Source organism: Geotrypetes seraphini, chromosome 15 (genome assembly GCF_902459505.1).
Source record: "Geotrypetes seraphini chromosome 15, aGeoSer1.1, whole genome shotgun sequence".
In the NCBI taxonomy this organism is placed as follows: domain Eukaryota; kingdom Metazoa; phylum Chordata; class Amphibia; order Gymnophiona; family Dermophiidae; genus Geotrypetes; species Geotrypetes seraphini.
The window spans coordinates 45,373,436-45,400,105 of NC_047098.1; the positions used below are offsets into that span (position 1 = coordinate 45,373,436).

The window sequence follows — 26,670 nt, forward strand, 5'->3', positions numbered from 1 at the left end:
GCTATAGCTTAACTGGCCAACCAATGAATATTGGCTTAACTGGCTATGTTTCTAGAGGCCAAAAAACTCCTGGAAATTCAATACCAGTCGCTGACTACAGCCCGACACTGAATTTAAAGGTTCACCATCATCCACGGGAATCAGCCCAGCTAACTCCCATGGTCCAAATATCAGGCCCATTATCTATAACCCTCAGCAAAATATTTGTCCACAACAATGTGAAACTTTTAACATCAAAAATAAATCTGCAGCTGTTTAAAAAGACTAAGGCCCTCTTTTACTAAGACACAATAGAGGTTTCTATTGCTAAATTCTATGAGCGTTGGAGCGATGTCGGAGCCACGGCAGAAACCTGTACTGCGGCTTAGAGAGGGGGATAAGAATGTTATAATGTTATAATCCAGCTGTTTACCTGGATAGGAGGATTTTTTGAAAACCCTGTATGCAGGTAAAGTGTGTGTGTACTTTTATCTGCATTTTTATGAAACCCTTCCCAGAGCAGGGAAGTAACCACATATGTTGTTTTGCCTCAAGACAATGGTGTCAATTCCATTGCTCCAGCTACAAAATAAAGTACCTGTACAAGGGGCCAATGAAAAGTTCTCAGCCCAATCAAAAAGAGAATGATGTGGAGCCATGAAACTTACAAGTTATCCCACACTTCTCTTGCAACTTTTTGTTTCAATGAGGCTAATGGCACAGGTATAGAGAAACAAATGAGGCATTATGACATCACAATACGATGGGCCACTGAAATGTTCTCAGCCCAACCAAGAAGAGACTGATGTGGAACCATGAAACTTATAAGGTTATTCCACATTTTTCTTGACACTTTTCGTTTCACTTCATAGCATTGAAACAAAAAGTGTCAAGAAAAGTGCGGGATAACTTGTAGGTTTCATGGCTCCACATCAGTCTCTTCTTGGTTGGGCTGAGAACTTTTCAGCAGCCCCTCGTATATAATATGTAAACTTCTTTGATTGTAACCACAGAAAGCAGTATATCAAGTCCCATTCCCTTTCCTTACAAATTGGTGCCAAGATTTAGGTGCCCCACTGTGTGTTATAATTGAAAAAGGTTAATATAAAAAGTATTACCAATTGTCTTTTGCCTATAATGGAGTAAAACTTTGGAATAGCTTGCCTGTTGACATCTTATAATCTTTTTGTAAATTGTTGAAAACATATTTATTTGAGAGATGGGTCTCTCAGACCTCTTGACGACTAGTTAGGATTGAATTTTTATTATTTCTTCTGTCTTATTGCTAGAGATCTCTTTGTTGTAATCCACATTAAATCCTTTTGAGATAAGGCAGAATATAAGACAAGTTTGGCATAGCTTAGCATAAGTACATCTAAAGTTAGACACCAACCGTTAGGTCAAGTCAATGGCAGTCATAACTATTAATGCCTAAATGTGCCCTGGGGTGTGCAAACCATATATAAGGGGCTGCTGAAAATTTCTCAGCCCAATCAACAAAGATGGGGCAGTCTCCATTGAGGGCTATATATTTAGATCTGGATTCTATATATGGGGCCGAAATTGGCGGTCGCTTTGATTGTGTGTCAATCTCGCAATGATGCCATATAGAGAATCATGTCTCTGTGAAAGATAAGTGCTAGAAATGTAGATGAGGGTTTTACAGGCCTACATTTCTGGTGCCTATCTGTGCCATGAATCACGCCTACATAGGCACTTATGGCACCTAATGCCATGTCCAGCATTAGTCATGTCCATAGTGGCATTAGGCACCGATAGACACTCCCAGAGCCACAATTCTGGCACTAATGTCAGGAAGTTCTGCTTCACACAGAGAGTGGTGGACATCTGGAATACTCTCCCAGGGGAGATTATTGCGGAATCGACAGTCCCAGGCTTCAAAAGCAAACTAGATGCATATCTCCTTGAGAAAGGCATATAAAGATATGGTGGCTATAAAATAAAGCAGGTGTATACCTGGCGGGGCCTCCGCGTGTGCGGATCGCCGGACTTGATGGACCGAAGGTCTGATCCGGAGATGGCGCTTCTTATGTTCTTATGACACTGGTAGGTGCTTTAAATTCAATGTTTGTTGCAGTTTCAAATAGTGTATTTCAATTAACTTAGGCCCGGTAGTAATAGAATTTTCCCCTTAGTCCTGTGATTTTTCACTCTATAAGAAAAATGTGGAATGAAAAAAGCAGAGAATCGCCCTTGATGGAGACTACCCAAACTTTGTTGCTTGGGCTGAGAACTATTCTATGCTATGTCCTATAACCCATCTATTCTCTACCCATGTGTGCTCCCCTCAAACTTATGTACTAAGTAGATTTGGCACATGTTTTTTGGTTTCTGCCAGGTACTTGGGCCTGGGTTGGTCACTGTTGGAAATGGGATACTGGGCTTGATGGACCCTTGGTTTGTCCCAGTATGGCAAATCTTATGTTCTGATGTTAACAGCTCCTAACACTTATGCATGTAAATGCCAAATTGAGACTCCAATCATGCACATAACTGTTATTATTCTCTAACTTACGTGTCTTTAGGTATAGGGATAGCCAAGGTGGTCCAAGGAAGGGGAACAATTAAAGATGCAACCATAAAATCTTTAAGGTTGCATCATTGGTTGCCCCCTTCCTTGGACCCCTTTGCTATCGCTATGCAGAGAGGAGGATGGGTGCCAGCGTCCCCACCAGGACGGCGCCTGGGGTGGACCTCCCCCCCCCTTACTATGCTACTGGAGGCAGGGAGGACATTTAGGCATGTAACATAGAATACTGTAAATTATATGTGTAAATCTGTTGGTTTTTAAATTGTACATCGCTTAGATATTGTAATAAGCGATACATCAAATGTAAATAAACTTGAAACTTAAATGTTGCACAGGCAAAAATTCCGTGAGGGGTGCCTAAAGCTAGGTGCCTCTATAAATAGGTGCCTAAAGTTGAGTGTCTCTCTTAATTAGTAAATTGACTTCAGTTATGAGCTTTAACAAGTTCATAATTGGAAAAAAAAAATAAAAATTAATTGGGCTGTAGTTACCTATCTTCTTAGGTATGATTTTTACAAAAGAGAGGTGCCCTTTTGCATGGCATCTGCCACGGAGTATTTACGGAGAGGGCGGTGGAGAGGAAAATGGTGACGGGGTTCAAAAAAGCGTGGGATGAACACAGAGGATCTGGAATCAAAAAGTAATAGTAAATATTGAATAGCTAAGGCCAGTACTGGGCAGACTTGCACGGTCTGTGTCTGTATATGGCACTTTGGTTGAGGATGGGCTGGGGAGGGCTTCAGTGGCTGGGAGGATGTAGATGGACCGGCGTGAGTTTTGACGGAGACTTCAGTAGTTGAAACCTAAGAACTGTACCGGGCAGAGCTTTGGATTCTTGCCCAGAAATAGCTAAGAAAAAGGGAAAAAACACACAAAAAAAACCCCAACAGACTAGATGGACCATTTGGATCTTTATCTGCCGTCATCTACTAATGTTATTACCCTGTTTCCCCGATGGTAAGACACTGTCTTATTTTTTTTTGGAAGGCCAAAATATGCTCTAGGGCTTATTTTCGGGGGGATGCCTTATTTACCCATGAAGAAGACTACAGTACACAGTTATTGTTGAAAAAAACCAGAATTTTATTACGTTCGCGATAGGTACGTTCGCAATGCGTTCGTTGGAGGAAGAAAACGGTCAGCTGAAGAATCGGTCGGCCGAAAAATCGTACTGTGTATGGCCAGCTTTATCCATCATACCATATATTGTACCATTTAATGTCCCCAATGTTCTCCATCAGGGAAACACAGTAAAGAGATTATTCTGTAGTGTAGCATCAGAGGGGACTTGACAATGTGAAACCATTGTTTATATACTGTATGCATTTTAAACAGGCTTTATATACAGTAAGTGGTATTGCTCACAGCAAAAGAAACCTGTCTGCGTGTCTCACTTTTGGATGTTCTGGCCGTGAACAAACTCCTGCAGTCTCCGTTAGGGAGGGATGAGGGAAGCTGCCTGTGTTTCCTTGCGCGGAGTCACGTGCGCGCGCTGCAGTCCTGTCACTTCCTCCTCTTCACTTCATGACGAGGCGCAGCACGCAGCCATGGAGGCAAATACGGTAGACGGAGGGACCACACGGAGTCACCCACCGTACCACCCGATTCGGGTAAGCGCAGGTATCGGTGGGTGGCTTGTTTGCGGGGGGGGGTGCCTTATTTTACATTTTTTTCTAAAAAGGGGGGGCTGTCTTATTTGATGGCCCTGCCTTATCATCGGGGAAACAGGGTATGAGTCCCAACCATGCATTACAAACACTCAAGAAAACAGGGAAAAAAACAACTGGAAATCGGAAAGATCAGAATTAAAAACCCAGCTGCCAAACTATGAAGAACATTGTCACAAACCTCCCAGCTTTGGTAATGATCATTTCTGTGCCAGCTTCATGAAATTTCTTCCACAGCTCTTTCTCATGGAGATAGACTTTGATGTTTTCTATTGTCTAAACAGAAATAAAATGGAAAAATAGAGAGAGACTGTTAGTTTTTTTTAATTCTAGACAGCAGAACATTTCATATTTTGGATTCCAAACGCTTTTTTCCGTAATAATAAAATAAATTGTTTATGGTGACTTTTTTTTCTGGGCATATTTTTGGGGACACTGTGTAAGAACTTCGGAACAAAAGAATTGCCGCTGCTGGGTCAGACCAGTGGTCCATCGTGCCCAGCGGTCCGCTCACGCGGCGGCCCCTAGGTCAAAGACCAGCCCTACCTGTGTACGTTCCGGTTCAGCAGGAACCGATTCAACTTTGGGCTCCTTTTACTAAGGTGCGCTAGCGTTTTTAGCGCACGCACAAGATTAGCACATGCTAGTTGTGTTATAGCGCGCGCTAGCTGAAAAATGACTGCCTGCTTATAAGGAGGCAGTAGTGGCTAGCGCGCACTATTCTGCGCATTAAGGCCCTAATGTACCTTTGTAAAATGAGCCCTTTGTTTTGAATCCCTGGAGGGTATTCTCCCCTATAACAGAATAACTTGACAGTCGATTACCTAATTGAATGAAACTTTCATGATTGAGCTCAGGAGCCCCTCCCTCCTTACTCACCCCACAAAGTCTTCATGTATACAAGATTTTGTATAGTCTATTCTTTATCTTCTGATTATATGACAGGCAGGGAAGCGTTAGACCAGGGGTGTAGAGACTTATTCCTCAAGGGCCACAACCAGTGAGGTTTTCAGAATTTCCATAATGAATATGCATGAAATCATTTTAATTTTATTGTTTTGTTTTTGTTCATTTTTTTTTTTTTGTAAATGATTTTTGAGTTTTTCTGATAGAAGCAAGTAATACTCCTATGCTAGTGGTGATATTTAGTAGCTGCTATGCTCTGAGTTTGTCTCCTATGGAGTGATTTTCTCCTGCTTCCAAGCTCCAGGATCAAGTTCTTGTGTTTGCAATTTGATTGAGAAGACAACAATTTTCAGATAAGTGTTTTTTTTGAAAACTTTTTGAGACTTAGAATTAAGACTGTTGAAATTCACTGTGAAATTGTGTCCTCAACTTTTTGGGAGTTTTTGACCGAGGATGTGTCTGCTGGCTGCAAGTGATATTTGCAACTAGCCTGTCTATATGGGTTGCTTTGATTTTCCCTAATAGACACTGAGGTCTTTTCTCCCTTAAGAGTAACACTTGGACTTGTTATCCTATACTCTTGAGGTTGTGCTATGTGGATATACCTTATAAAATAAACATACTAAGAAAACTTCAAGGTACAGCATGCACAACCACACACTTCTTAATGTCTATGCCACTGGAAATACTGCTCAGTAAAATCAAATGAAGCTGCAACCACATTCTTAAGTACGAATCATACTTAAGTCAGGCGTCTGTAACTTGAGGACTGCCTGTATTTGATTCAACTGGTTATATTATCATATAAAACATCAAAATCTAACTGTAGAGATTATGCAATGTTAAATTTCCCATCAGTAAAGGGTATGAAATATAAATTTAAAAAACAGTTCACTTCCACTTTTCAATATGTCAATTTTTCTATGGAATAATATCCCAGTTGAAGTGAGACAATTAAATAATTATTTCTCATTTAGGAAGTTATGAATTGTTATATTGTTTCTGGATTTAAAAAATACCCACACACATTTATACAAATCCTGGATTTTAGCCAGCCTCTTAATTTTGTGATCCACATAGAGCTAGATAGATTTATTGTGGAGATAGAAGAACTATATTGAATTGTATTATATAGTGCGGGAGCCCTTACGGCCTACAAAATAAGTGACAACTGCTCCCGTGGTCATTTTTTTAAATGGTTATGTGCTTTTAGATCTTACTTTTTGGGTGTAGTGTTTAGATAGATTTCTGCTGATATTATGGTTCTGGATTGACATTAGTACATGACCATTAATAGAACAAATAGAAAATTGGGGTTTTTACAGCAGCAATAAAAATGGGAATGACCCACATAAGGGCACTCCAAGGCCCACTTAATAAAAGGTCATTAGGTGCCATTGCCTCGTGCTTGAACATCAAGTTTTCGTGGCAGAATACAGAAGTAGATTGCCGGGCCTTTCTTCTGTGCAGTATAAATTTGATGATGTCACATCAAATGTGATCCTCTGCTTCCTACACTGCCCATCTGCTGCTACCCAGATGGATGGTACATCCTTTGTCTGACATCTCGGCTGAAACCTGTCTGCCTTGGGAGGCCCTGCTGGTAATGAAACTACCAAAGGCATAGTTTTTAGCTTCTCAAATGATTGCAAACCCCAATGGCATGACAAATCCATGCAGTGGCATAGTAACCCCCTTACTTGTCATGGACTTGTCATGCCATTGGGGTTTGCAATCATTTGAGAAGCTGAAAACTATGCCTTTGGTAGTTTCATTACCAGCAGGGCCTCCCAAGGCAGACAGGCGTGAGGGGAGCAGTTCACCCTAGGTACCATGTTGGCGGGGGCGCAGGCAACTCTTCTCCTCTCCATCCCCACCTCTTCCCATTCCTCCCCCCCCCCCAATGGCCACACCCCCTACACTTCCTCTCAAACCTCTAGTTGAAGTTGTTTACGAGAGTGTTGGTCAACAGTGCACTCTCTGCAACCCCGTCAGCTCTCCCACTGATGTCACTTCCAGGTGCTGTGCATAGAAGTGGCATCAGAGAAAGAGCCAATGAGGTTGCGAGGAGCACATTGTTGACCACCACGAGTAACAACTTCAACTAGAAGGGTGAAGGGAAGGGGGGTGCGCACAGCATGCGGGATTGGTGCCTCTCACCCTTGCTAAGCCACTGAGCCCATGTACCATGACTGGAGTTAGTAAAAGGTCCCTTTTGTAAATTGTAATACTCAAGTTTGGTAAGCCCACGGTTATCTATATATATATATATATATATATATATATATATATATATATATATAAAATCGGAGGTATGTATGTGTGTATATATGTATGTGTGTGTGTATGTGCCGCAATCACGCAAAAACGGCTTGACCGATTTGGACGAAACTTGGTATGCAGATCCCTCACTACCTGGGGTGATATGTTCTGGGGGTCTCGCGGCCCACCTGCACATGTGGGCGGAGCTACAAACAGAAAATCAGATTTCACCCATTCATGTCAATGGAAAAAATGTAAAAAGCTGCCATTCTCACTGTAATTCAAAAACGGCTTGACCGATTTGAACGAAACTTTGTATGCAGGTCCCTCACTACCTGGGCTGATATGTTCTGGGGGTCTCGCGGCCCACCTGCACACGTGGGCGGAGCTACAAACAGATAAGCAGATATCACCCATTCATGTCAATGGAAAAAATGTAAAAAGCTGCCATTCTCAAAGTAATTCAAAAACGGCTTGACCGATTTGAACGAAACTTGGTATGCAGATCCCTCACTACCTGGGGTGATATGTTCTGGGGGTCTCGCGGCCCACCTGCACACATGGGCGGAGCTACAAACAGATAAGCAGATATCACCCATTCATGTCAATGGAAAAAATGTAAAAAGCTGCCATTCTCACAGTAATTCAAAAACGGCTTGACCGATTTGAACGAAACTTGGTATGCAGATCCCTCACTACCTGGGGTGATATGTTCTGGGGGTCTCTCGGCCCACAACTCTATGTTGCTTGCTCAAGGGTGGGTTCACCCAACTATTTATATGTTCTTGCTCCTGGAGTTGAAACTAAAAATGTTGTTTATAATCACGTTTTGCGTTAGTTGTATTGTATTCATTTTGTCAAATATTTCACATTATAATTTGAATATTGTACTTTTTATTAAGCTGTAAAACAATAATTTCATTCACCACTATAAAGTATCTTTATTTGAATCCATTTACAGTGTTATTGCTATAATTAAATACCCATGCAACGCCGGGGCATCAGCTAGTGGGTCTATAAAGTGAATGTAAATACAAATATTATGACCATGTAACTCTGCTACGGAAACAATTGCATTGGTTACCAGTTCAGTATAGAATTCAATACAAGATATTAACACTGGTCCATAAAGTACCACATTCTAGTATTCCTATTTATTTATCAACACTGATTATCCCTTATATACCTCCTCACACTCTTCGCTCTCTAGTGCACAATAGACTTGTCACGCCCCATCCTTCTCAAGTCAAATTACATTACATTAGGGATTTCAAGGCGGATTACAAATGGTTTGTCCGGAGATTAGAAGTATTTAGGGAGTAGTTTGCACATTTCTTTGAGTTGTTAAGGATTACATCTGAGTTGCCATGATGTTAGAAGTTCATATGTAGTAGTTGCAGGTGATGCTTGGGACATTTCTGCTTGTGTTAGCTCAGTTTTATGTGTTTTATGAATAGAAGGGTTTTTATTTTTTTTTGAAGGTTTTGTAGTCTGTGGTCGTGGTCAATAGGTTGTAGAGTTGTGGGTCGACTTGTGCAGCTTGAGTGGCTAGGAGGTTGTCGTACAGTTCTTTTTTCTTTTGACGCTTTTGGTTGGAAGGTGTGTGAATGGTGCGCGGGTTCTCCTATGTCTGGTTGAGGTGGACTGAACTAGTCGATTGTTCCAATAGGCTGGGCTGTCTCCGTTTATTGCTTTAAATAGTAGGCAGTAAAATTTGAAGTGTATTCTCATTTGTATTGGGAGCCAATGTGAGTCATGGTATGCCTCTGTGATGTGGTCGTATTTCTTCAGTGAGTAGACCAGTCAGGGCTGTGTTTTGTATTGTTTATAGTTGTTTTATCATGGTTGCTGTGCAGGGGAGATATAATATGTTGCAGTAGTCTATTAGACCTAGGATTAGGGATTGTACCAAGAGTTGGAATTGTTTTCTGTCGAAGAATTTTCTGATTTGCCTCAGGTTTCTCATGACTGCGAATGATTTTTTTATTGTTTTGTGGCTGCATTGTACAGCCTCTGTCTATTAGCACTCACAGGAGTTTTAAAGTGGGCTGGATGTGGTATGTTGTAGTTTATGACAAGGCTTGTTACGGTTGGGGTTTTGTTATTTTTGAGTAGGATGTCTGGATTTAGTTTTAGTTTGTAGTCTTTCATCCAAGTTGCTATTGTTTCAAGTGTTCTGTTTATTGTGTCTGTCATGGATGGTGCTGGTTGATCGAACGGAAGGAGAATGGTGATGTCGTCTGCATAGCTGTAGGAGGTTAGACCTTGTTTAGGGAGGCAATGTATAGGTTGAAGAGTGTGGGAGAAAGAGGTGATCCGTGGGGTACTCCGCAGGGGTTAGACCATGGTTCAGATTTTTCTTTGTTTGTTTTAACTCTGTATGTTCTGGATTGTAGGAATGGGAATCCATGAGAAATTCAGCTTTTTTCACCATTGCAATTCTTTACCCCACCATCTGCGACTAGAGCAATCATTTCCCCTAATCCGCGCTGCACCAGAAGATTACCTATTTGAAAAGGCCTTCTTACCTTACTGATGTCTGAGCAGTGAGAGCACACGAGAATGCAGTATTGCAATACCAGGGTATGATCACTGTCTCTGTAAGTGATTGACTCTGTCCTTCTTTAGCCCTATTGACAAAATCCAATTTGCTTAAGAAAGCCACACAAAAATACATTTAAAATTCATTCTTAAGCAAATTGAATTTTGATAGATTGATATTCTTTGCTTTACCCATTTTATTTTTGAACACTTGTTTAGCACATATCATGGCAGAAATGAACCAGGGTATGCTGGATATAATCTCTGCAGTAAGGCTGCTCCTTTCTGATTGCTATATTTAATAACCCAATATGATGTGCTATTCTAATCTCATTATCTCTGGGTTTCAATACTACATGTGCTATAACACCAGGAGTCATGCCATTCAGTGAAATGGAGAGGCCGATCACATAACATAACATAGTAAATGACAGCAGATAAAGACCCGAGTGGTCCATCCAGTCTGCCCAACCATACATGCTGCATAAATTAATTATTTAGTTTAAATGGTCCTTTTACGTAGACATTTCTGGGCCAGAAACCCAGAGCCCTGCCCAGTAGTGTGCTTAGGTTCCATCTACTGGAGTCTCCATCAAAGCTCACTCCAGCCCATCTTAACCATTCCAGCCATTGAAACCCTCCCCAGCCTGACCTCAACTGAATGTCCATTATCAGGACACAGACTGTGCAAGCCTGCCCAGTACTGGCCTTAGTTCCTTCAATGTATACCCACTAGCCTTGAAAGGGAGTATGTGAGCATCAGGTATGGCCTTCAGATAGGGTCAGGTCACATTTAGTAAGACAATAATAGGACATTAGGTTACGGATAACTGTTCAAAACAGAACGTTGCATAGTTTGGGATGTGATGCCTTCAGTTCAATGCAAAGAAGAATAATGTGTGCTAGGCTTGTCCCTAGCACCCCAGTTAACAGGATGATGTGCCGCTTGGCAAATGGGGATACTGGGGCATGGAAGTGATTAAAAAAAAAAGAAGAAGAAGAAAGTTCTGGAGCTCAAACTCCTTACTTGGAGTATCAGTTGTGACAGTCAGTGATCCAGGCAGTTGAACTCAATTAGTTTGTTGTTTTTTTATGCAACAAGCGGGTCACCAAAAGTTGAGTAACCCCGATTGGTCCATTTGGTTTCTGGTGTGGGGAGCTTTTCCATCTACAGTACACTATAAGTGTGTCTTTGAAATGAAAGCCTTCTTGCTCTTCAGAGGCCATTTTCCCTCTCACCATGCTCAATTTCACTGACATATATTTGTGTGTTCTGTACGGCTCTTTCCCCTGTTTGAATGTCATAACTGTTCAGCTATATTGGGGGTACCTGAACAAAAAATGTTTAGTTATTAAGCAGACTTTAAGTTATGGGCTTCAAATCTTCTCCAGGTGGTGATCATTAGGCTCTTCTTCGTAGGTTTCAGTCTGGACTTTGGCATAGAGGTCCATGCCAGCCCATCAAGCCCTTGCTGGGCATGGCAGGACCCATCAGAGCAACTTAAAGGGCTCTCCAGCTTTGGGTGGCAGACAGTTTTCACTCAATTAATTTTTAGTTACTGTGACTATGTTCCTTGCTTGGGTAAAATATCTGTCATATTTAGGGGTTTTACAATAAATAAAACTATAGCCATGTTCTATCTTGAATACTGGGAATATTGGTGTATTTTTGTATCCTGTTATATTTTTTGCTATAGAGACTATTCTAATTTGTTTAAGGTAATGAGGCAGAATAACGTGAAATAAATGCCAAATAAGTGTGGGTATGCCATGTTAGAAGCCTGGTGTCTTGAATGAGTTAATTAAGAAATGAATTGATGAGAGAAGGTTCAAGTTAATTAGTATCACTGGTCCAAATGTAGTCAGTCTCATATCCTCTTTTACACCCCCCCCCCCCCTTTTTACTATGCCACAGCAAAGTTTTTTACCACCACAGAAAGAGCTAAATGCTCCAATGCTCATAAAATTCCTATTAACATTGGAGCGGCGTTGGAGCATTTAGCACTCCAGGCCATGGTAGAAACCTTTACCGTGGAATAGTAAAAGATGGCCTTACATTCCAATGTGCTAGAAAAGCAGTAAGAGTGTATTAAGGACTTTGGAATAAAGAATTGAAGGTCTTGCTTCCATGAAAAAACAATACACATAGGTAGGAAAATGAGATTTTTAAAAATGGTTTATCAGTGGTTGAGAATAATTGAATGCTTCTTTTTAACAGTTCTTATAGGCCAGTTATTTTACCACAAGTTTAACACAGGTCTCAGTGCATAAGATGGGACCTGTGTTAAAATAGCATAAGTTAGTGGAAAAATAACACATAACATAACATCGTACTTATAAACTGCATAGCCCTAAGTTCAATGCGGTGAACAAAAGATTAAAAATAAGGATGATTTAAATTAGTTCGCTAAATATTTTGAAAAAAGATGCATTTTCAATTGAGTTCTAAAGTACTTGTAAGAGCAAGCACTATGCAACAGTGGCCTAAATTCCGTCATAGAAAGCAGCCTGAAATGCTAGTGTATGTTCCAAGGATTTGTTCTCTTACAACCTTGAGCAGACGGAAAATTAAACAATGCATGTGATTCTCGTCTATGTTTATGGAGTGCTATGAGAAATCTATCGATCATATAGTTTGGAGCAATACCATATGCAACTTTGCAACAAAGACAACCCAGCTTAAACAAAATGTGCGCCTCCACTGGAAGCCAATGCAACTCAAGGTAGATAGGAGTCACATGATCATATTTCTGTAGACAGGGCCGGATTTTCCTATAGGCTAACTAGGCTTCAGCCTAGGGCCTCAAGATCAAGAGGGGCCTACATTCAAATTGTTAGCAAAATTAAAATTACACTATTCTAAAAACAGTGAACACTAAAACACTGAACCGAAAATAAGGAGAAATTCTACACATATGACTAATAAACATAAAAATGTATTGGTTAAGATCAATGCGTTCGGCTCATTGGGTCTGTTCGTTTGTATATACTAGATTGCACCAAAGTATAGTTCATACGTTTACTGATTGCTATGGCAAATATTGACGTGCCTTATGCTACTAAGCTCTGGTTTGTTCTTGCATAAATAAAGTGCAGATTGGTGTAGATTGGAACAGACAAACGAACAGACCTATTGATATCCCGACGTTCGGTTATATTCGTGTTACTTTGATAATATGAAACACGTGTTAATGTTATTAGAAAAGATTCTTATTTTAGGATTGCGTACACGATCATTTGATTCTCGCCTTTTGAGTTCAGTAGGTTCAATACTTTAGTGAAGTGTTTATAGACTATTGAAAATTTTTTTTGTGACAATATCTTCATTTCGCGGAATTCTAAGTATGTTCTTAACATATGTTTTAATTTGCATATTTTAAAATGTATATTACATGCTTTATTTTATATTTTCATGATTATATCATAAATAATAAAATCCGCTTTGGGATCGGAACCGACTCTGGCCACAACGGGGCGCTGACTCGGCTTCTCCCTTTCTTTTTCTTGCCCTGGGAGGAGGATCGGGGAGGGAAAGACGTCAGTCCGGAAACAGCTGGGCAAAGCCCAGCCCCGCGGAGAGAGAGGCAAAACGTGGATCCGTCAGGACAGGGCGGCCGAGACTGGCATCGGTGGGTTTCAGTGGAAGGGGGATGGGAAGCAGGCAGGCTGGCATCGGAGGGGGGTGGGGTGGGGGTTCAATGGGAGGTGAAAGGGCCTCATAAGTGGCATAGCCTAGGGCCTCTTTTCATCTAAATCCGGCCCTGTCTGTAGACCATAAATTAATTTGACCTCCGTATTGTGAATCAGTCCAAGCCTAGCTATCTCTTTCTTGGTACAGTCTAGAGCAGGGGTAGGAAATTCCGGTCCTCAAGAGCCGGAGCCAGGTCAGGTTTTCAGGAAATCCACAATAAATATGTATGAAATAGATTTGCATCTCAAGGAAGCAGTGCATGCAAATCCATCTCATACATATTCATTGTGGATATCCTGAAAACCTGACCTGGCTCCGGCTCTCGAGGACCGGAATTGCCTACCCCTGGTCTAGAGCCCAGTTTGTTCAATGCAGGGATCTTAAAGTCCCTCCTTGAGGGCCGCAATCCAGTTGGGTTTTCAGGATTTCCCCAATGATTATGCATTGAAAGCAGTACATGCACATAGATCTCATGCATATTCATTGGGGAAATCCTGAAAACCCGACTGGATTGCGGCCCTCAAGGAGGGACTTTGAGACCCCTGGTTAAATGAAACTCCAGAGAAGATAGATACACATTAAACAATGTGGATGAGAGTGGGGAACCCTGAGGGACCCTGCAAGGGTTTTTCCAAGCTACGGAAAGCTGATTGTTAGACCTAACCTGATAAAGTCTTGATCCAAGGAACCCTTTGAACCATGAGAGAACATTACCTTGCAACCCTAGGGCATCTAGGCAGGCCACTAATAGCTTTCCTCCTTAGTGTGAAGGTTCTAGTAATCAGAGCTGATATTGTGATGTCATAATGCCTAATTCCACCAGTGCTTAAGATCCAATCTCATCACTGAAGTCACAATGGCTTGATCATCCTATACTTGGCTCTTTTATTATATAAAGCATTTCTAGAGACATTTCTCTTACGAGGGTCATCTGAAAAGTTCTCAGCCCAACCAAGAAGAGAATGATGTGGAGCCATGAAACAGGAATTATTCCATACTTTTCAAGACACTTTTCGTTTCATTTCATCGAAACAAAAATGCATCAAGAAAAGTGTGGAATATCATTCTCTTCGTGTTTGGGCTGAGAACTTTTCAGCGGCCCCTTGTATGTTTAGTTATTTGTGGTAAAATAACCCATCTTAATGGTAGACCGCCATGATAACTTCCCCTCCTCGGTGTATTAGTTCTTAGAAGCAAAACAAGAGCTTGCTATTTCGTTGACACCATAGACTGCGTATTGTGATTCTGGGACTCATACTGAAGTGCTGCATATTAAAACATTTGGTAATGGATCTGTGGGCACCCAAATTGTTTGTTTATGGCAGCTCTGAAATGCGAAAAATGCAGAAATCTAGAAAGGGCAAATTGTATTTTTCCAGTCACATGTATGGGAATTGGCAGACTGAAAACTTGTAAACAGCAGATCTAGCAATTCCGCACTTAAAAGGGGTGATAACTTATGGTATCAAAGAACTTGCTCCTTCTCTTTCTTTCTCTTTTTTTTTATTATTATTAATACTGGTCCCCAGTGGTGTCACTCAAAGGTTCAACCCTCCATCACCTTTAAGCTTTACAATGTAATATTAGTAACTTACAAGGAGGTGCTAAAAAGTTCTCAGCCCAACCAACCAACCAACTTCCTAAATTCGTTCTTAAAAAACTTCCTAAAAAGCGTTATTTTGCCACTGTAGCCCTGAAAAGAGTGTTATCTTATTTCATTAAGTGTCAATTTGCAGAAACAAAATTCTGTGTTTTGACATGGTTTCAGATCATTCTATTCCTGCTTGGGCTGAGATATTTTCAGCACCTCTTGTAGTGTGAAGAGTTTCAGTGTCTGGTAACCAGAGCTGAAATTGTGATGTCATAATGCCTCATTCCACCAATAAGAGCCAACCTCATCAGTGACTTTACAATGGCTTGATTGTCCTATACTTGCCTCACTTTTATTAAATATGAGAGGGTGCTGAAAAATTCTCAACCCAACCAACCAGCTTCCTAAATTCTGAGCGTTATTTTGCCACTGTAGCTGAAAAGAGTGTTATCTTACTTCGTTAAGTGCCAATTTACAGAAACAAAATTCTCTGTTTTGACATTGTTTTAGATAACTGATTGAACCATATCCAAGTCATTCTCTTCTTGGTTGGGCTGAGAACTTTTCAGCACCCCTCATAAAAGGGGAACATAAACACAGAGAACAAGTGGAAACATTTCTCAATGCATCCATTTGTAGCAATGACAGTAAAATAGTTGCTTTTGAGGCTGAAATCATACTTTCTCAACAAAAATACAGCGTTAATTACATGGAGCTCTGAACAACAAAATATTTTACAATGTACCTGAAATGTAATATATAAAGTAAAAAAAAAAAAAATGCTCATCCCCTTTTAGTGCTTTTTTAAAACAATAAACCAATGTTCAGAGAGTATAACTATAGAAAAGTAGGAAAATATGAAATGTTTCCATAAAAAATTATGGCTCTAGTATGAAGTCGTACTTAGGGGAAAAGGCACCCTTGCAAATTCTTCAGCTATCCTTTTCTTGTTTATCTGTGCTGTCAAGGAGGAAGGTGAAGGGGGAAGGTTAGTATCACACTTAGACCATGCTCTCTATATAGGAAGGGAGAAGAACAGAGATAGGGTGGAGGATGGGAGGGCTCCCTTCACCAAGGAAGACCCCTGGCCCTAAACACCAATTGATCTCCAAGTATGTAACCTGCAGGAATGGATATACTGTACTGCAACCAGTAGCGACATTACAGATCACTTATTTAGTTCTAGAAAGCATCATCAATGCTATGATTCACCATTTCACAACCAGGCAGTACTAGATAAAAGGTGTGAAATATTAGATATGGCACAATGGCACAAGAGATGAAAGTAATCACTCCTATGACAAAATGTTTCCTATGCAGGACAGAAAACCAGAAGGGAATTGGGTTACCAGAGTCCTTTCCCCTTCACTAGTAATCATGGAGTGACAACTTCTTTCATGGTCATTACAACCAATAACAGCTGAAATAGACTATAGGGGATGCAGAATTCGGATTGAGCAGCCCGTTTCACAAGAATGGAAACAAAAAACAAAAAAGCAGCCTCCACTTAACGTTTACATCATAAGAAGAATAACGACATCATATACCTGCTCTGAATCCTGGTTCGGGGAACTGCTCAATCCGGCTACTCCAAGGATGGGTGATCCCGTGGTAGACTCTGTGTGGCCAGCGGCTGGGGCTGCTGCTGCTGCTTTAAAGCCTTCTTGGCTCTCTGAGGGGCCCTTCTCCTGGAGCATTGCCTTTAAAAACAGTTAAAAAAACACTGTTATTTCCCGCACATGCACTGTCTTAGAACCAAGTAGTGTGTACATGTAATTATCTATAGAAATTGACCAGGAAAATTCATCTTATAACTTACTATTAATTACAGTAAAATCTTGGTTTGCAAGCATAATTCATTCCAAAAACATGCTTCTAATTCAAAACACTGGTATATCAAAGCGAATTTCTCCAGAAGAAATAATGGAAGCTCCACAACCCAAAAACTTTAATACAAAATGCTGTATGCACTCGTATTGCAAGACCTTGCTTGTTTAGAACAGTCACTACACTCCTGCAGCGTCAGAGAGAGAAGAACCATCGGCTCAGTTGTGATGACGTGATGTGCGTATACTGTATGTACTTGTATTGCAAGACCTTGTTTGTATATCAAGTTAAAATTTAATGAAATGTTTTGCTTGTCTTGCAAAACACTTGCATACCAAGTTACTTGCAAGCTAAGGTTTTACTGCATTTCTATAGCACTGTCAGATGCATGCAGTGCTGCACAGAGTCATAAAGAAGAAGAAAACAGTCCCTGCTCGAAAGAGCTTACAATCTAAACAGCCAAGACAGGCAAACAAGATGTCATGGATACAGTTAAACAGTTATAACAGTAGAATATACATCTCAAAGACCTGAACAGGAGTTGGGCAGACTGGATGGACCATTTAGGTCTTTTTCTGCTGTCATTTACTATGTATGTTGCACGTGATTAGGAAACAGAAAATTTAAAAAAAATCAGCATCATAAAGAAGGTAGAAGTCTATCCTAGGGAAATGTAGGTGTTGTCTCAAAAGGTTGGAATTGCTTTCTAAAGATTTTCCCTCCTATGTACCTAAGGAAAATCTATAAAATTGGGTCCCCGGAACTCTAGTTTAACTTCCCAACATTGCTCTTAAATTGCCTTAAAAAAAAATAAAAAATTCTTTGTTTGCCATTTGCACAACCCCAGTGTATACAGTAAAAAGCACAACAGAATGGTGGAAACCCCTTTTTGAAAACAGTCCCCAGAAAAGAAGCTTAAACTGTTTATGTTCATATATTGAAGCAAGATGAAAGCCACTGAGAGATCGAGAGAAGGAAAGCCAGCTTTACGTGAGCTTTTTAGATGGGCCTGAACTTGGCCAACCTGTGGGTTCTTATTTTATGACACTGCTGTTGTTTTCATTTCGGTCTTATAGCATTTTGCAAATTAAAGCCATTTGATATCATCGTCCAGCTAAATTAATGGGTATCCTTCCCAAATAAAACGCTAAGCGTTGCTGTTTGCAATTATATTTAAAGATATAGACCAGCTTCGCGCAGACCCTAAAACACTGCCCTGGCAAGGAAGAACTGAAGCAGTGGAAAGCAGGTTTTACTAATAACCCCCGAAGCTTGTCTTAAAAGATTTTTTTTTTTTTAATTAGGGAGGTGGGGGTGGTAGGGGGGTTGATATGGGTCTTATGGAAATATATTTTGGAGGAATGATAGAAATATGTATGAAAATATCATAATTGTGAATCTATTTGAAATGAAATCTATTTGTATTATATTATATTTAATTATTGCCTTCAATAAAATGTTATAAATTAAAAAAAAAAAATATTTTAAGTAAATGCAAAACCTGCTGTTTCTTTACATTTCTCTCTTCTGTTAAGTTTGTGGAAGCATTTCTTTTAATTTATCAGCGGATTGATGCAAGTTCTGTGACACTTCCATTAACTTACTCTAACACCAACACATTGGGAGCCAGTTGGGGATTTTACTGGTAGCTGATTGCATCAAAATGGAGTTGGATCAAAGGATAATTCTGAGAGAGTTTGGTAGTGACCTTACTAATATTAATGTCTTTCCATTCAGGAAGTTGGGAGTTTCATTATGTACACCTAAGCTGATTTACTAAAGGTTTGCTTCCGTGCAAACTTTTAGTGAATAGAACAGGCTCAAACCTTTACTAAACAGCCATTTCTCAACAGTTTAGAACTGAAGCAAAGACCCTCTGCAATACATTGAATGCTGTAAACAGTTGCAGGAAGATTATATTGCTTTATTAGAATAACTCAAAATATCTTGTTACGCCTTTCCGTGCTAGAGTAAATACAGAAGAATATAGTGGTGGGCAAATTTGTGCTCCAGCTATAGATATGAAAAAATGAATGCCGATAGTTTGGGGCACAGTAATTTATTTAAGCTGGTTTGGGGGCCGTTGACATCATATATTACTTCACTATAGTAGGTCTTTGATTATGAGTCAGTTTTGGTTTATTTTCATACATATCCAGGAAAGGGTGGGAGGGGGCTATTTCTGTCCTAATTTGACTTTTGAGTATGTCCACCTGGGGTGGGAAGAGGGTGGGAGGATATTTTTAATCTGAATAGGGTAAAGTTATTGGGATAGTCTATGGGCTCCTTTTATCAAGCCGCGCTAGCGGTTTGATACGCGTAATAGCATGTGCTAAATCACCGGCCGTGCTAGCCGCTACCGCCTCCTCTTGAGCAGGTGGTAGTTTTTGGCCAGCGCAGGGGTTAACGCGTGATGAAAATTTGCACGCGTTAACCCCGCTAGCGCGGCTTGATAAAAGGAGCCCTATGTTTCTGTGTTTTATTGAATAATCATTGGGTGGGAGAAAATGGTTGGTTATGCATATTTGTAAGTTGAATGTGCTTTTATTAATTTATTATATGATATATATTTGTGTATTGCACTTTTGAAGTTTAGAAAATCAATAAAGAACTTGACAAAAAAAAAAAAAAAGAATGTAGTGGACGTCACTTTAAATCCAAAGGGAAAACTTTTTCTCACTTTCCTTTCCACTGGTTTAAGCGTCGTTTGTAGATGTTTTAAGTTAGATGTTCCAAAATATATCAATTAGAAGGCATCATCTGCCTTTATTGTCCCTACAAACTCCACTGTTCTCTTTCTCGAAGTATATTTTAAATGAGTTTTCTGATTTTCCAGAAGAATATGAAACAATGTCTCACCCCTGGTCTCTATTTTTACTAAACAAACTATCATTGAAGGTTCAAAAGAATGACGAAATGACATTTTCCTGCTCATCCCACATGAAACTTGAAAGCATATTTTAAACACTGGCCTTCAAGGTTCTTTAACAATAATTAAATTGCTCTTCATTCTCCTTCCAGTCCTTTTTTTTTTTTTAACACTATATGCCTTATGATTATAATAGTTGGATTTTTCAACAGGTTCTGCCATAATCACTTTTCCAAGGAAGTATTGTTTTCTAAAATAACTAAAATGGATTTATACATCCATACCTTATTTTTGTACGTTTAACTCATCGTCTTAATGGTTTTAAAATAATCTTACCTTCGCTGATGCTATCCAAAATAAAATGGACATAAAACATGATATATAATCACTTTTTTTAAAGTTAAAATGCACTTAAGAAATAGGAACCTGTCAAAAGCCACCTCAGTCTCCTACAAACAAAACACGAGATTCAGATGTCAGTTCTTGCACGGCTATTCCAGAGCTACAGCAATCAGTTTAAAACGTGTCTCCCATTATTTTACATATAAATCTCTTCTGATCTGGTCTATGGACAATTGTGGGTTGAGGTTTAGGAACCAGTGAAAGAATATAATTCACTGCGATATTATCTTGGATGAATTGAAAATAAGCCAGTTGATATGAACATAGAGATTGTTCACTACAACAAATATCAAGTGACTTTGATACATTATGAGCTCCTTTAGAACTATTTTAAACATAGTTTGAACTATTGACACCGCAATGTCTAATCATATAACCTATAAGGAAGAGAGACCGGTCTAGGTTTGAAATTGCTACATTTTAGCTAAGAAAAAAAAAAAAGAAAGATAATGCAGTAAAAAAAGGTGGGAGGTTTTTAAATTCGCTTCAGAAGTTAGTTTAGGAAAGGTCTATATTCATTGAAGATGTGGAAAGAAAATAACCCGAGCTGAACTTGATCTGCTTCACCAAGATTTTCATAGCAGGTTTGGATCCCCCCCCCCCCCCCACCCCTTTGTTTTCAGGAAAGTGCTGGATCCTCTCAGAAGACAACTCTTTATTTTGAAACTGGGCTGCATCCATTCCCACAGTGATTAAATGTTTAATGCTGGAGTACTTTAGCAAATGAAATCTTTATAACATTTTTTTTCTAGTTGTTATACCCCATGACTGCAATTTACTATCGTGAATCTGGCAAAGTTGAGGCGTCTTTCTTTTTTCCAAGATATTTTATTATTATAAAACCAAAAACCCTGGAAACATAGTTGGCTTTCATTTTGAATGTCCCCCGTCAAAGTCTCACAGATTATTCCAATATCACCCAAATTTCTACTTGGTGAACCCATTTAAACAGTTGGTAATAATAATGGTACAAAAATGCCTTCTATAAACATGCTAAGTGCAAGCCCACTTAGATATGAGGCAGTCGCTTTTAAACTTGGACAGAGACTGGGAAAAGCCAATAAAGATAAGACATGACAGTTATTCTGAGACTGCTGCTCATCAGCTTGACTTCTGTTAAAAATGTGCCCAGCAAGAGGAGAGCTCGTGCTTGTGATTTAAAGTTGCGCAACATTCGATGGGCATATCAATACACTCAGTTCAGTTTTATAAGTTGACTGTGTCACATTGTTTAGGTAAGTATTCCTTTCTTTTTTTTCTTTTGAATAAAAATATATCACCAGCCGCTTTAATTTACAGTTAAAACTTCTGTATATGATCGTGATCCGTCCTGGATAAACAAAATCACAGAGTTGTTTCTACTTTGGTTAACTGTTCCAAGTCTATTATCCTAAACTTGAGCCAGATTTATCAGCTTCTCCCCATCCTCTCCAAAAAAAAAGCCCTTATTTATTACTGCACACAACTTGGATAAACCAGCACTATGTTATTAGGTAGTGCAGTGCATTTTTTTATATTTTAGACAGCATGGGTTATTAAAAAGAGATTGTTGATTGAGGTGTTTGGAGGGTGACTGTCTTCATGAGTATATAGTTAAGGTTTTCTTATATTTTTCAGTATTTTAAAGTTGAATATGGAATACTGTAGGAAAAACATACGTAATCGGTGTTATTGGACACATTTCACACTTACCTCAGACAACATATGTAGGCAGTAAGGGAAGTATCTCACTTTTTCCTATGCTGACATATAAGCGAATTAATTTTGTTGAAATTCTTCCTTCATAACACTCTTATAGTTGGGTTTTTTTGTTGTTGTTTTTTTAGGGGGGGGGATTCTATTTATTTTATTGTTCTCTGCAACTTAAGTGGTCAGGTCCTCTCTGATCCTGGAGGCTACAACATGCCACCTTGGCTGAATTTCATCATAAAGGAGATTAACAAAGCCCAATAAATAAATAAACAAACAAGAAGGTCATATGTAGGCTCATGGATCAGAGAAGAAATAAAGGAACTGAGGCATATTATAATAAATTCTGGGAGAATGTGATCCTCTTGCTAGTATTATATTATATTATTTATTGTTATTTATTTATTTATTTAAACAATTTCTTAGCCGCTTATACCTGTGTCCCCATTGGCTCCCTTCCATGCCAGTCCCAAAACCTGCTAGCTATAACCACCTTCTGCCCCATGAATCCACTAGTTGTGTGTAACATCATCTGTGAGCTTTTTGAAATAAGCCCTCCTATAAAAGATTCATAACTGATCTTAAAACCCTTTTTTAAAATTTTAACTCTGGCCTTCAATCCAAGAGTCCCAAGGTAGACTGTTGGCCTTAGCAATGGACAAGATGGACAGGGGTAGCCTAGATCCCACAATTATGTATTTTCCTTTGACATATCCTCTTAGGCTTACTACTTAGTAATATGTATGTATACTAAATATAAGGTATATATAGTACTTTCCAAGAGTTTTGTTATTATATTATTTATAAAACCAGACCTGGAAATTGCAGAGATGCATTTTTGTAAAGTACATGCTTTCTCTCTCTTTCATAATGTCCGAAGCTCTTTCCCACACTGCATCTGCCTGGAAAATAGGCCTCAAGTACTCCCTTGGTTGCTTTAAGACCCACGACTCATAAACATTCCTGCTCCAAAGGGAAACTCGGGAAAAAAAGTGTCTATCCATACAGAGAATGAATTCTGCTTAAAAACAAATATCCTATTTAAAGGAACCCTTTTGACAAAACATCACATTAACTATTAAGAAAGGCCAGATACGACCTATGGGTACCTGGTTTCTTAGAAAAGCAAACTGAAAGGGCTTTCCATCAATTAGGATTCATGTCTTTCTGGGAAACAGATGCACTGTTGGGACAAGTACATAGGATCTCTAAGGGAGAGGAAGAGACCGAAGATGGTATGGATGGCCAGACTGGATAGGCCATATGGTCTTTATCTGCCTTCATTTTCCATAGGGCTAGCACAGACCTTGAGATATATGAATGAAGACACAGGAATTGCCATTAAACTATATAGAATCACACATTTAGGTAACTTTTAAGACTAATATTCCAGTGCTATGCTTATATTTCTATGTCTCACTAGGAAATAAGTATAGCATTGCTATAATATTGATATAATGAACATAAGAATTGCCATATAGACTGAAGGTCCATCGAGCCCAGTATCCTGTTTCCAACAGCGACCAATCTAGGTCACAAGTACCGGGTTAGATTCCAAAACAGATTTTATGCTGCTTATCCTAGAAATAAGTAGTGTATTTTTCCAAATCCATTTTTAATGACTTATGAAGATCATAAGCTCCTGGTGATAGGAACCTGTATCCTTCCATAAGTCTATTTGTTATTTGTACCACTTGCATCCTATCATTTGTAGATTATTTTAGAATTGTCCTTCTCTTAAGCAACATTGTACCTTAATTTGTACTATAGCAATGGTTAAAATGTTACTGTGTCCCTTTAATAACTGATGTCTAAATTGAATTTATTATGCATAACACTGTGAAAATATCAAATTTAATATAACTGATTTTCAGATTGTAACATTATAAATCATTTTTTTTTACCATACAAAGGAAAAAAAATGCTTGAATAAATAATATTTGAATATCAAGAGATTAATTGAGGATATCTATATATAATATTTTTCATTGGCTTTCTGAATAGTGAGGGGTATTTTTAAACACCACACATTTCTGTATAAGAAAATGTGTACACTTCTGTACAGACACAAACTCTTCAAAAGAAAATGCTCTATTTTTACAAAGTGCCTGTTGACATCAAAGTGATAAGGATGCACTAGTGCTGCTCGGCCAGTATCCTCTCACCTAAAGAATATTGAAGTCATCAGAAAGAAACCCAAACAACAAGATATTCCTAGTAAATGGACTTATCCTTAACCCCCACAATCACACTCAAGTATTCAGGTTTAGTCTGGCCTGCATTAAAAAAAGAGGCAGATTATGAATAAGGTAAGATGGTTGTGTGTTAAAAGGGTCTATGTTTAATACTGGCCTATAGGTAGAAAAATAAACTGACATAATTTCAATAGGTCTCATAAACAGATAAATCACTTTTATTACATATGAGAGGGTGCTGAAAAGTTCTCAGCCCAAGAGCGTTATTTTGCCACTGTAGCTGAAAAGAGTGTTATCTTACTTCGTTAAGTGCCAATTTACAGAAACAAAATTCTCTGTTTTGACATTGTTTTAGATAATGCAAAAAAGAGTTCAAGCTTATTTAAACATTCTAATGATTACACTCTGGGTTCATTCACTTGTCCACTGCAGTTTCTTTAAACCTAAACTATTCTTGCACTTGTATGTATTGTAGCAACTATTAACTTGTATTTTTCCAGCAACAACTCAATGAAACTCTTCATAAAGGCAGTTAATTAACCCTAATAACCAATAGATAAATAAATATAATAGAATTGCATAGCATAAAAAAATGTTGATATTATTGCAGGTCGTTTGTTTAAATATTTCATTTTGTAACCCAGCTCTATGAGCAAGAATAAAAATATTATTCGACTAACGACGACGTTTTCTCTTTCTTTCTTTCCTTTTTATTCGAGAGAAAAGTGCAATCTCCACTCACTGAGAAACTTCAAAAATCTGAAGATAATGTAAACCATTTGCTCAAAGGCCCCTGATCTAACCTTACTAAATCTTTAAACTGCTTCAAACGGAGTTTAAAAGCGGTAGGCCAAACGCCCAGAACCTAGCAGACTGGCTGAAAGACAGTTTCAGAGCCCTGGGGGTGGGGGGAGAGGTGTCGAAGGTCAGCAAAAGCTGCAACACTTAACCTGCAGAACAGAAGATAGGTAGGAAGGTCGAAATTCCAAATACTAATATTGTCAATATTACGCACGCGCGCAAACACATTAAGTCGTTATGTTGGGTTTGAGGGAACTAATGATCTTGTTTAAGTTTGAAATTCTGGGTTTTAACTTTCTTGACCACAGATGACATCAACCTTAAAAGAGTGCCTTTTCGTCCCTTCAACTTTCAAGGCCTTTTAGCAGACAGAATTATGTAATTTTGTTGGGAAGGTGGAAAGAAATAAGCAATATGGAATATTTTTCTGCCTTATTTTAACTGTTTGCGACTTTACCATGATCAGAGTATTTTGCTAGAGACAAAACCAAGCGGCGTCATACTTGGGGACGATTTGGGGAAACAAATAAAGAAAGCTTTCTCCAGCTCTCACATAGACAGATTTAGGGACAAACAAGGATGGACACTGAACTCCAATCCGAGCTGGTTCAACCTCACGCTCTAAATAAGTCCCACAGTTGGGCTCAGCTCATTTGGGTAGAAATCGTAGCCAGTACCAGAGCCTTGAGATTCCGCTTTGGGAGGAAAGCAAAACGATTAGGAAAAGTGTCAAAAGGCAGCCACTTACACCGATTGCAGAAGTTCTGGGCTTTGGAAAACCTCCTCTTAAAAGTATTCAAAGTATGGGCGCAGCATTTCTGGAAAGCCGAGTTCCAGATCCCTTCCTTGCTTTGTCGAGGCTCCGGTTCCTGTACCGTGCGGCTTATGGAAAAGGCGAGGAGTGGGAGGAGGATGACCCTGCACAGATCCGAATTCAAGACTCGGTCCTAGGCAGCTTTCAGGTCAGCCGCATGGCCACCGAGGTGGGCTCTCGTTATCAGTGGGACCATTTTAGATCCCACCGAATCTTTGCCTTGATCTTGTCTCCAAATGCTCCATAGAGATAAAGTTTGTGGCCTTCCCCCCACCCCCATTCCTTCCTCTCTGCTGACGTTGCAGCCGTCAATCAGACCCAGCTTAGCTCAGCTGCTGCCAGATTCCATCCAGGGACTCCTGGAAAACACAACCAACTATTACGCTCCAAACTATTAGCCCCATCTACCCCCATGTAAGTACCTTAGCTCGTCACAGCAAAGGATGAATCCTGCCTCCCCTCCCCCCCCCCCCCCCCACTTTCTTGTAACTTTTTCTCCAGTAAAAAAAATCAGATTCGTTTTAGGACCCTAATTTTCAAGAGCTTTAACCCATTCGATGCCCATCTGAAATATATGAAATGGTAAAAAGACACACAATAGTCTTATGTAGTAGGAAAGAATCACAAGATAAATAAACGTCTTAATTTGTCCCTTTTATAAAAAGGGGGGAGGGAGCAGAGAAAAGTATCTGATTTACAAGCACAGCACTGCCTCCTTAAAGAAGATGTACCGCTACTTTCTAGCAAGCCACAGTTTGCAGTTTTTAGTTTATCTGCCAATTTTGGGTTTATCTGCCCCCCAACAACCCCCTTTCTTCTCTAACAATCCCCCTCATGCATTTGTAATTCGCTGAATGTCCAGCCTTCTTTCGATGTGAACCGCCT

General features: G+C 39.4%; 1 protein-coding gene across 1 annotated transcript in view; it reads right to left on the reverse strand.

The window, feature by feature from the left end:
- The window catches only part of TBX4 (T-box transcription factor 4), a 98,547-nt gene extending 72,373 nt beyond the window's left edge, over nt 1-26,174 (reverse strand). The window contains exons 1-3 of the mRNA XM_033922895.1: nt 25,720-26,174; nt 16,736-16,888; nt 4,379-4,473 (exon numbers count right to left, since the gene is read on the reverse strand). Of these exons, the coding sequence (XP_033778786.1) occupies nt 4,379-4,473; nt 16,736-16,885 (245 nt within the window). The 5' untranslated portion in view covers nt 16,886-16,888; nt 25,720-26,174. The remainder of the gene's footprint in view (nt 1-4,378; nt 4,474-16,735; nt 16,889-25,719) is intronic.
- Nucleotides 26,175-26,670: the final 496 nt, after the last annotated feature.